The following is a 12,616-nucleotide window of genomic DNA, read 5'->3' as shown; positions in this document are numbered from 1 at the left end:
AAAAAAAAAGTATTCTTTTTTTTCTCTCTCTTTCTCAGCGAAAGCATAATAATTATAATAATAATTCATCCCACTGTAAGAGTCAGAACACAACTTCAACTCTAGACCTCTCCACTCCACCCAATAGATTCAGTTCACAGTTCAGTCTATCAGTCACACCTGCACCCACTCATCACAGCTCCCCTTCATAAGCAGTCACCTTCCAGTTCACCGCTGTATGGTCTTGTTGTTCCTACCGTGCACCTTATCTGGCTCCTTACCTCTGTATACTCTAGTGATGCAAAGTCTGATTCATTGAAACAAACTGTCCAAAAGAACCAGTTTGTGGAAATGAACCGATTCATCAGTTCCTTACATCACTAAGCAGTGATGGTACTACATATTTATTTTCTTACAACTCAGTAACATGTTATATCAAAGAAACATTCAAATAAAGTCATTTGTGCCAATGCATATTGAAACATTCAAATAAAATAGCTGATTATTGCCTGTCATTCACTTAAGTTAATGGTGTTTGTGGTCACAGTTTAATTCGCGGTTCCTTTGTCGGATATGACTGACCAATATTGAGTAGCCTACATCATTGATAAGATTCCTAAATGTTTCGCACCTACAGCTCACTTTACAGACATGCATAAATATATGGATATGTTCTACATGTCTTAAGTATATAGAAAGAATAAACCAGTCTTTTAAACTCCTTGATTTCGCTTAACTTAACTTAAAATATAATCTGAATGCACAAACTATTGTAAAATTTGTTTATATCTCTCGACAAATGTTTTTGCAGGTTTTAATAAAATGTTATTTAATAACAGTAGTCATAGTAAGCATATTTCCAGTACGTGCCACAGGCTTGCATAGTATTTGCCAACTCACTTATCAGACTCATCTTTAATCCTCTGCAAACTTCGACAGTTGGTTGAACCGGCTCATTCGGGTCTTTTTGAGTCAGACGTGCTACTTCGGCTTGTGCTTCTTGCGTCAACAACCTGGAACTAAAGTTCGATTAATGAACCGGCTCGACCGGTTACTTCCTACGAACCGGATCAACAGAACGATTTGTTCAAGAACCAAACATCACTAGTATACTCACCTGGTACACTCATCTCTGAGATTTTCTTCAGTAATCTGTCTTCAGCCTTCACCAGTCATCTTCAGTCAATCAGCCCACTTGCACCAGTCAGCCCCAGCAACAAACAGGACTGTTTATCATTCTGCTACGTTCTGAGATCGTTCTATGCTCATAAGACTTACCTGCTTACTTCGCTTGATTCCTGAACGTTTATGTTAATGAGCATCCTGTTGAAGTTACCTGTTTTGTCTTCTTCTGTTGCTGACAAAAGACCAGACCAATATGCAGCGTGGATTAGATTCAAGTGACGTCAATCCCACATCAGATCCATTTGCCAATCTGGTGCAAGCGCTACGTCTATCAGTGCAACCACTCGTCACCACTTCTTCTACATCTGCCTCTGCCAATCTCATGGCCCGTCCAGCAACATTCACAGGCGAGGCGGAGGAGTGCAGGGGGTTTCTGTTACATTGCTCACTCTACTTTGAGATGCAATCTCAATGTTTCGCTACTGATCAAGCGAAAATCACGCTTATCTCCCTATTGTCCGGAAGAGCGTTACAGTGGGCAAAATCCATTTGGGAATTGAATAGTCCTGTTACCATCAACTTTCATCAACCTGTAGCGAATTAGCTCAAATGAGGGGAATATATAATTAATAATTAATCAGACTGGTTATGATCAATTATTACCTACACATTTTAAATCGCCCAAAAAGGGAATACATAGCCCATGTATTTGTATCTATATATAGACAATTAACTACAACGAATTATAATCAATTATGAATATACAGATAGGCTATAGATCAAATTTCAGAATTAATTTCACATTGAATCATCCGTTCGTCCACCGAACCGACCATACGATCTTCTTATCAACTCTCAAGAAGGATTATTCTTCTTATAAACTCTCAAGAAAAGTTATTCTTCTGGTCACGAAGAATAACTTTCTAAGATTACTAACTAAAGTATTCAGCAATATGAAGCTTGTAGCTTAAAGGAGAACTTGGTAACTTTTTTAACGTAATAAAACTGTCTAGAAATCATTTGGATGGTTAAACAACCTGTTCTGGTGATATTGGTGACTTTCCCCGCTCCCCCCAGCGTTCCCAGGCGGAAAACCAACCTTGCAACTTGGGGACTACCGTCCCGGCAAGATAGAAATTGGAAGTCTCGTGAGAAGCGAGAACGAGAATGAGAACGAGCGCGAAACACAAATTGCTTTACGCCAATTTAACATAAAAAAACACGCATGTATGATGTATTACCAGATTACCCACCTCGGTAGACATAGCTCCACACGATACAGTTGGCTTGCTCCGATCAAAACAAACGCACATGAGCAGCGGTAGAGAGGGGGAGGAGGCCGCCGCAAGTGAGTTTTTTACGACCGTGTTGTGAAATATACACCCTCCCACAGCTGTAGGGAAAACATGCGACAACATAAGGGAAAATCAGCGAAGAAGTGAGTAGAGTTCGCTAGAGTTACCGAGTTCTCCTTTAAGGTCACACATTTAAGAGACTTTGTTCGGTGAGCAGCAGACAGAGACAATCAAGCGTATAATGGGTTTTACTAAATGAAACTAGAAAAACATATGACTAACTGTTACATTTAAACAGAATATATATAAACAGTATATAAACAGAATAATGAAAGTAAAGAAAGAAAGAAAGAGCAGATCACAGAATATCACAAACGTTAACCTTTGAGAGCCAGCAAAGAATCAAATCACCTTAAAGGAGGGGCAGATCATCTTAAACGCATTTAAATCTCTATAGAAATAATACTTGCATGGATCTTTGGTGCTGAGCAAGAATGCGTGTTTGTGAGTGTCCGTCCACTGTGTGTGTCCGTGAGTTTGAAGCGTTGTTTCGGTTCTTCCGGAGCGCGTGTCGTTCGCGGGAAGTTCAAACGGTTTACTTGTAAGCAAAGTTGCCGGAAATTCAAGCTAAGTCCATTTCACTCGTAGATGGAAATGAATGAGCACGAGACTAAAACAAAGCTAGAAGCCGGAGATAAGACTAAGACAAAAAGCTAAGAAAACGGAGGTAAAACACAAAACAAAACTCGGAGAGAGGACAAACTTGGAGAGACGATGAGCCACCGTCATCGTCCTTTAAGGAAATCTTCGTCCACACCTTTTTTGGGTGAAATGACCAATAACACTCAGAAAACTTTGAGCGGGAGAGAGTCTCTTTGTCTCCTTCTGACAGCCTAATTTGCATGGTTTATGATGGTGTTAGAATTAAGAATGTTTGTGAATGTGTATTGGGGCATCTCGGAGAGGTCCCTCCATGCCCCCTGGACTTTTTGCTTGCTGTGAGAGGGGAGTTGAGGTGATTTACGATCTTTTTGAAGGTCACGAAAAAGTTTGGAGGTGTTTCTGTTTTATCTCTACCATGACACTAACGTGTCAATGGAGAAATTTGATCCAGACTCATTGGCGCTAGGACTGTGATTTACATGGAGTCCAATAGGTTAAAAGTTTTCTGAAATTTGGAATGAACAAGTCATCGTGATTTCGTCCAGGCGCTACAAACCATTTCAAGGAAGTGTTCGGCCAAACGTCCAGTTCACTCTCAGTGCATGATCAGCTGTATCGATTCCGTCAAGGGAGATACACCGTGGCAGATTATACCCTTCAGTTTCGTACCCTCGCTGCCACCAGGGGTTGGAACGAAACCGCCATTATCACTGCCTATCATCACGGTCTCAGTTCATCAATTCTTCAGCAGATGGCAATCTACAATGACATCACTGGTCTCAAAAACTTCATTCAGCACTCCATCCGGCTTTCCCAACGCCTCACTGCTTACACGCTTGATCAGCCCGCTCTGCATCCTCCATCCACCTCACAATCTGTAAAACCTCCGGCACCCTCCGGCAAGTCGACTCCTTCCATCTGTCAAATGTGGAGCGTCAATGGAGAATTGCTAACAGACTCAGCCTGTACTGTGGCACTGTAGGACACCTGCTACCATCCTGTCCAGTTCGTCCACCATGCCCAGCGTTAAGGAACTATCCAGTTACCTCTATCAATCCCACCATTGACAAGAACTGATGTCATATTAATTGCTCGTCGCTGTTCTGTTCCATTGAAAGCCCTCATAGATTCTGGATCAGCAGGACATTTCATCTCTCTCAACCTTCTAGGCAAACTTAGTCTACCCAAAAAACCCTGTTTTCAAGTTCTCCACATGCACTCGATCCTGGGAAAGCCGCTGGGCAGTGGTATTATCCGACACTGCACCCCCACCGTGACGCTCCGCGTCAGTCATCTGCATCACGAAAGGACTTTTCATGGTGCTGGAGGGCTCCACATATGAGGTCATCCTGGGTTGCCTGTGAATATTACAACACTCTCCATCGATCTGCTGGAATAGTAGTGAGATCCTGCTGTGGAGGGAACATTGCTTCATGAGCTGTCTGAAACCAGTCAAGAAAATATCTGTGAAACAACCCTTCTTTAAGAAAACCCTCTTGGGTTGGCAAACGCGCCCACGCGTTTTGCTGGATTTTCTTCACATTGTAGCACAATAAACTTAAATGACTCCGTCATTTATGGTCATACAGAAAAAAGAAATATGAAAAAGGAATCTGTGAGATGTCCACATACAATCAAATCAAAACATTGTGCTTTTGTAAAATAAAGAAAATAAACAGGGTGTGCTTTCTGCCTCTCCGTCTCACTGAACTTTTTTTTCTTGAGCACGTCTATAAACTGAAACAAAACTCAGCGAATACTTGTCACACATTTATGAGCCATATACCTTTATAAACATTTAAGTGTGTACTTTTAAATGATCGGATTCAAACTGAAAACAAATATTCTCTGCTTAAGTAATTTGTATAAAACCAACAAGATGTCCAGTTTCTCACGCGCTTGCTCATTATTTTTAATTTGACCACGCCCCCATGCGCAAAAAGAGATTGACATGCAAATCGCCCACGCCTCACACGAACGCGCACGTTACCTCAAAAACAAAGCACCAAACTTCACCAAAGTCTCTGCTTTTCGTCGAGTTTGGAAGACACGCCGTGAGCTTACATTGGATTTACCTCAGAAGAAGAAGAACGCGATTTGAAGACAAGAAAGATGTAAGGTAAGAAATTCTTAATTATTAGTTTGTTATTGTTGCATAAACTTCACATTATAGTTGAACTGTTGCTAGATATATGGTGAAAATTATAATATTTAGACCCGTGTTTACTGTTAAATACTGTGTTTGTGGATATCTGCTCAAACGTATATGTGGTAACCATAATGTTTCATATTTTGGAGCGCGCCGTGCGTTTGAATGTATCATATTTTGGAGCGCGCCGTGCGTTTGAATGTATCATATTTTGGAGCGCGCCGTGCGTTTGAATGTATCATATTTTGGAGCGCGCCGTGCGTTTGAATGTTTCATATTTTGGAGCGTGTCGTGCGTTTGAATGTTTCATATTTTGGAGCTTCATGTTTTTATTCCAATCTCATTTCATATCATCATAACTAATGGAAACTTTTGAAGTAACATATGATAATCAATATATTTTTCTCTAGCGTAGTTGTTACTGAAGTGATCCTTTTGCAAGATTTATAGGCTGCTATAGGTTATTGTTGTTATTATTATGCAGCACTGCGCATAGCCTATGCCTACAAGGCACAACAAACCTGGTGTTCATTATTGTTGGAAACATTTGTGAGTGTGTGTGTATTCTGTGAATTTGAAAGTTTCTCTTGATATCAGTATGTTCACAGGGTTTTTTTTACAGGGCCCAGATGCAACTGAGTCCTGCTGACTTCAACATTCACATGAGTCTCTGTACATGAACATGGTAAAGTGAAAATCAAACACCTTGGAAATGAAAGGTATGTACAATGTTTTTGGTACAATGGCACAAAGGTCTCTGTCTTTGGATCATTGTTTTCAGTAGTGTGCTTTTTGTCATTTGTTGTGTATATTTGGATTATGTTGTGTTGTAAATAAATCCAAACAATCAAAAAGCCATTCTTTTTTTAATCTCCTCATTCTTTGTGCAAGGTTGCTCAGAATGACAGGGCCTGATAGCTCCTAATAGAGCCATTAGGGGAGTGTCTTTGTCTTTCTCAGGTGTGAAAATCCATACATATTAATGATGTGATCACGCCTCTTTGCATAAAGCTTTCTTACACAAAACACGTCTTACAGTTTTTAAATCAACATATTGTCTTATCTGAATGAGCAGTCAGGATGATTTTCACATAGTTTTGAAGCAAATATTCTAGGCTACGTCATACTACGTCTACGTCATTCAAAAGTCTTGTGAAGAAATAATCAGTATGGGTTTCATGAGCTTATTTCAGTGACAATTGTTTTTTGTATTTTCACAAACCACGCATAAACGTCATTATCTCAAAACTACAAACTTTACACACGCTGCTGATATATTATTGAAGCAGAGTTTGTGCTAAATACAGTGTAATCAGACTTTAGCCATGAAAATGTCACAAGTAACAGAAATAAGCACAAATGTCAGAGCATGTCAGAACACCTCCAGGCCCAGAAAACACCTCAGACCCCAGAGGGTTAAGAAAACCCCCACTCTAGTACCTATCACTGTTAATTCCACTTTCATTGAGAGTCCTGAAACCTTCAATCCACAGGAGGTCCCCCTCGAGTACCTAGTTCCAGGATGTCTTCAGCAAACAGCTGGCAACCAAGATATCAACTCATCGGCCATGGGACTGTGGCATCGATTTGCTGCCTGTGGCTACCTTACCCAAAGGCAAAGTCTACCATTGTCCTTCCCGGAACAGAAGGCAATGGAGGAGTATATCGAGGAGGCTCTGGAGCAGGAGTTCATCCATCCATCAACTTCCCCTGCTACTTCAAGTTTCTTCTTTGTTGGGAAAAATGACGGAGGCTTGCGTCCCTGCATTGACTATCATACTCTCAACTCGCATGCCGTCAAATACCGATACCCTCTTCCTCTCGTCCAAGCAGCCCTGGAGCATCTATGTGGAGCTCGCATCTTCACTAAATTGGACCTGAGGAGCGCCTACAACCTCGTTTGAATATGTGAGGGTGACAAGTGGAAGAATGATTTTATCACAACATCAGGTCACTATGAGTACCTTGTCATGCAATATGGGCTGTCCAACTCACCCTCCATATTTCTAGGGTTTATGAACTAGGTGTTCCGGGAGTTCCTCCACCATTTCGGTATCGTTGTCTTCCGGAACCTGGCCGAACATCGTCACCCCATGACGCAGGTCCTCCAGAAGCTCCTTGACTTGACTTGAAGATTGAAAAATGCGAGTTCCCCCGAGACACCATTCACTTCATCAGATATGCCATCACTGCCCTGCCGCAAGCTGAGTCCCCCCTACATCGGCCTATTCACCGTCCAGAGGCAGATCAACAAAGTACCATTTGAACCTTCCACCTCATTACCGCATCTCACCATCATTCCATGTTTCCCTCCTCAAGCCCTTCACTAATCCTCTTGTCCCTTCTTCCCCAGGGTCTGGTGCTGACAATGTTCCTCCTCCTCCTCCTCCTCCTCCTCCTCCTCCTCCTCCTCCTCCTCCAGTGGAAGCTGAGATCAACACCATCCTGGACTCCCGACGGCGGGGAGGCCACCTAAAGTACCTCCTTGATTGGGAAAGTTATGGCCCAGAAGAACAATCATGGTTGCCTGCAACAAACAAAACTGTTTATCATTCAGCCAAGTTCTGAGATCGTTCTATTCTCATAAGACTTACCTGCTTACTAATTCCTCAACGCTTGTTAATAAACGTCCTGTTGTTGAAGTTATCTGCCTTGTCTTTTTCTGTTGCTGACACCCACATTATTTTTTATTGTTGTTCTTTTTATTTCCCTTTCTCAACAAAAGCATAATAATAATTTACCCCACATTATTGATTAGGGGTGTAACAATACCCTCATGTCATGATTCGATACATATCGCGATGCTGAACTCACAACACGATATTATTGCAATACTCAAGTAAAAGTAAGGTAAAGTAAAGTAAGTAAAGTAAAAGTAAGTAAAAGGTTAACAAAAAATGTACTGTTTATTAAAATGTCAAATTTGGTATTACATTGGGGGTGGAAATCAATATTCTTGGAATTGGTGCTCGTAACACAATGCACAAGACAATAGAGACACCAGAATAAAAATATTGATGAGTCTGAAGCTGAAAATACAAAATTATTTTAGGCGAATATCTGTCACTGACAAGATGTATTTAAAATAATGTAGGCCACTTTTTACTGGTAACAAGACATTTGGCATTATCAGGACCCACAGATATTCCCCCATTGCATTATTATACATTCACTTCATCATTACATATAGTAGTTTAATGTAGTACTGACACTAAAACTCTGTAAACTTGAATTTTTTACTCACACAGAAATGTTAATTTTGGGTGAACTACACACAATACATATTGTCACTATCCACGATACATATTGATGCACTTTTGTATTGCGATATATTGTGACACCTCTATTATTGATTATTATTAATTTTATTTCCCTTTTTCAGCAAAAGCATAATAATAATAATATTTATTATTATTTATTATTATTATTATTATTATTATTATAAATGGCAACATTTAAAGCAATGTATTGTTTTGTAAGAACTGCATGAACTATGTAAATTGAAGAAATTATTATTTCTGCCAAAGAAACTACTTTTTTTTTTTTTTTTTTTAGGGATGTTTACCTGGGTAAAGTGTTTTGCCTCATACCTAATAATGTCAGCATATTTCTGTCGATGTTACAGTAAATATCTATGAAAACCTACAGTATGTCTGAGAAGTCCTAACAAATAGAGCTTTTAATGCAGTTTATATGATCTCGATCTCTCTCTTTCTCTCTCTCTCTCTGTGTGTTTGTGTGTGTGAGATGAACTGGCGTGTAGTTTGAGGAAGTCAGTGGCACGCGTGGGGTGTGTCCAAAACACTCACGTCAGGAGTTCAGCTCACTCTCTCTTAGTTTGGATTCATATGAATTAAACGAACAGCGGACGAGAGATAGAGAGTGAGAGATAGCTGGACTGAACATCAGCTCATTCTCAGGTCTGATACGCATTTTCATTTTGATATTTGAATTAGAGATTAGGACAGTTTCTAACCTTGAAGTCACAGAGTAACATTTAAGAAGGAAGTTCAATAGGTGCTGATGTGTTCAAACTTCATTAGATGTTTCCATGTTCAGAATGAGATTCTATTTTAATGTTGGTTTTTAGCACCGAATCAGAAATATGACACTGTCTGAGCAGGTGAAGTGCATGTATATGGATGTTGTGGAGTGTTTGTTGTCATTATGATTCACAAATATTCAGCTGATGTCTTAAACAATGGTCAAAATATTCTGCCATTTGATTCAAACTAAATGTTTTAGTAGTAGTACTTCCTACATCTCTCTTTACCTCTGTTTCTTGTGAAGCACTTATTTCCTTTACAAATGCAAATGTGTGAATCTTTAACACCTTCGCAATTTCCAAACACATATTGTAACTTCTCTCAATACCACATGACAGGAAACCAGAGCTGTGGTTGATGGTTTTGATGAGTTTAAGAGAATTATAATAGAGGTAGTGTTTTTCAGGATTGGCTCTCATCTTCTAGTAGAAGACTCTGAGCAAATCTTAACCATGCTACATTTCACTTCCTATTTTCTTTCTATGATATTCTGAAAGTGGCCGTTGCTTCTGCTTGACATCTTGTCATTATTTTAACTTGTCATGTTGTCTTTCCTGTGACTCAGACATCATATGGCAGCACAGGAGTAAACTCGTTCATACATCAAAGACATGGAGCACGTCCAGGTAGGAAATGTTGCATTAGTCTCAACATGTTGAAATATAGTGTGTTTAGTCAAGAACGTCACGTCCTTTTACTACTCTTGTCTGTAATAAGAGATTTGTGTATGAAATGTGACCGAATATTGTTTAGAATAGATCAAATATATCACTAAACGCTTAATGTTTCAAATAAAACTACATTTAAGCTGTTTTTAAGACGGTTAAATCATTTTAATCATTATAATAATTATTTATATAATATAAAAAATATATATTTTTCATTTTAATAATGATGGTAATAATAATTCATCCCATATTATTATTATCATCCATTTTCCAAACAGCTTGTCCTAGGGTTTGGGTTGAAGTATTATTATAATCAATATTATTATTGTTGTAGTTTTTATTAATTTTAATGTGCCAAGTAAAATATATTTTAAGCTGTTTTTAAGATGGTTGAGCTTACTGTCATATACTTCTAGGATTTATATAATTCTGATAACTATAATTCTTTAATTCCAAATTTGAATTTCCTATATTATAATTATTAATCATTGATTTTCAAAATTGCCTTTTCTATGTAGGATTGAAGTGTTTTTATTATTAATAATAATAATAATAATAATAATAATTTGATTTAATAACTTTTCTTTGTTTTCAGATTCCCACTTTTTAATATATACAAAACTAAATAAAAAACTTAACAAAGCAGCCTACAACTAAACCCCAAATAACTGGCAAATAAATGGACATGAAGCTAAGAATACAAGAATTCATCTCTAGAATATTTTTTTTTCATGTTCTCATATTTTGTCACTCATTGATTTCCTCTGTTGCATCATAGTCGGGCCTGAGCTTGAATGTAGTATTTCTCTCTACAGAGCTGATAGTCAGTTGAGCCTGTGTAGAGATGTCGGGTGACACCAATACATTGTCATGGAAACCGCCTCCTCCCGGTCACCCGCATGTGTCCGCCGAGACGGGGAATAAATGCGGGGGGGCGGTGAAAATCCTCAAAGTGTGCTTCATAAGCAACAGCGCCAACCTGGGCAAGAACTTCAAACTGGTCAAATGTGAAAGTTCCTGGAATATCAGGGTGAGGAGATGAACGTGCATTTTTACACATTAATGATGAATGCAATATGAAGCGCATCTTTCTGTTGTCATAATGAGGGATCTGACGTGCGATTTTATTCTGCAGAGAATTATTAAGTCCATCCTGGACAGCGGACGACTTGGTCCCAACATCTTGTTCTTCGAATGCTACGGTCTGTTGCTCAAACACCTCAAATCAGACGAGGTTCACTGGCTGCACCCGAACCTCACCGTAGCAGAAGTGGAGCTGAAATATGAACAGCAGCACGTCGAGGCGGAGTGGAGGTTTGTGTGTGTGTGTGTGTGTGTGTGTGTGTGTGTGGAGGTGTGTGGAGGTGTGTGTGTCCCATACAGCAAAAAGTAAGGGTAATTATAAGGGTAATTACATTGTACTTACTCAAATAAGTACTGAGTAATATTAATTAACTACATTTACTTACTATACAGTTACAGTTAGGATTGGTTTAGGGTTAGTGACTCGTAATTATGCATAATTTACTATTATTACTATAGTAAGTACATGTAGACCCTAAAATAAAGTGTTGGTGTTTTTCTATTATTCAATTTAAAATAAATATAAATAGATATATTTTCATTAACTTTTAGTTATGAGATGTTTTGCCCATTTTAATATTTTCAATCTAAACATAGTATACACTACCTTTCAAAAGCTCCATTTATTTGATCCAAAATACAGTAGGAAGACTATTATTGTGAAATATTATTTACTGTTTTCTATTTGAATACATTTTAATATTTCATTTATTTCTGTGATGCAAAGCTGAATTTTCAGCATCATTATTTCCATCTTCAGTGTCACATGATCTTTCAGAAATCATTCTAATATGCAGATTTGATGCTCAAGAAACATTTATTATTATTATTAATGTTGAAAACAGTGCTGCTTAATATTTTTGTGGAAACCTTAATGCATTTTTTTCAGGATTCTTTGTTGAACAGCATTTATTTGAATAGAAATCTTTTGTAACATGTCTTTACTGTTACTTTTGGTCAGTTTTACGCATTTGCTGAATAAAAATATTAATTTCTTCAACAACAACAACAACTTGCTTTTCAATGGTAATTCATATATTTGAACTAAACCCTCAGTATAGTCCACTCTACAGATAAAGCATTGTCGGGATAATTTCAGTTTCGGTTACCCCGAAGTGATAAAATTCTGTATCAAAATGTTAAGGCCAGACAAGTAGTTTAAGGCTTGGTTTGTAGGGAATTACAAACCTGCGCACATACAGTATATTCAAATGCGCATAACTATAGAATTAATTCTTGATGCGCACGTGAGCGCCATCAGCGTTTCTCACAGGTTTTGCGTTTAAAGTCTTTGTAGAGAGAACAATGTCGTCTCAGCGGCCTCTAATTTAATAACTAATGATCGTTGCGACAGAAGCGAATCAATCAAAACTAACTTTAGCTGGAAAATATCTTTATTCAAGAACCGCTATAAAGCCCAAACAATCTCTGTTACCTTAAATGATCCGTTTGTTACTGTAAAGCCGCTTTGAAACAATCTACATTGTTAAAAGCGCTATATAAATGAAGATGACTTGACTTGACTATAGTCTTACAGTTCCGGAAATCAGTTCTTTATTTATATATATATATGTTACTAACTCTGTTTTTGTTCTTCTATCATGATCA

General features: G+C 38.4%; 1 protein-coding gene across 4 annotated transcripts in view; it reads left to right on the top strand.

The window, feature by feature from the left end:
- ptk2ba (protein tyrosine kinase 2 beta, a) overlaps positions 1 to 12,616 on the top strand; it is a 43,905-nt gene that overhangs the window by 5,739 nt on the left and 25,550 nt on the right. For 3 of the 4 annotated variants that reach the window (XM_084394058.1, XM_084394057.1, XM_084394055.1), the window contains exons 1-4: positions 8,995 to 9,131; positions 9,823 to 9,883; positions 10,741 to 10,955; positions 11,061 to 11,239. In XM_084394058.1, coding sequence (XP_084250184.1) covers positions 10,770 to 10,955; positions 11,061 to 11,239 — 365 coding nt within the window. In that variant the 5' untranslated portion in view covers positions 8,995 to 9,131; positions 9,823 to 9,883; positions 10,741 to 10,769. Of the gene's footprint in view, positions 1 to 8,974; positions 9,132 to 9,822; positions 9,884 to 10,740; positions 10,956 to 11,060; positions 11,240 to 12,616 lie in introns of those variants that run through there. The other variant, XM_084394056.1, reaches the window with a different exon arrangement.

Source organism: Rutilus rutilus (assembly GCF_951802725.1).
Source record: "Rutilus rutilus genome assembly, chromosome: 21".
Lineage (NCBI taxonomy): Eukaryota > Metazoa > Chordata > Actinopteri > Cypriniformes > Leuciscidae > Rutilus > Rutilus rutilus.
The sequence above is the reverse complement of the archived record's forward strand: the minus strand, read 5'-3'. Positions and strand labels throughout refer to the sequence as shown.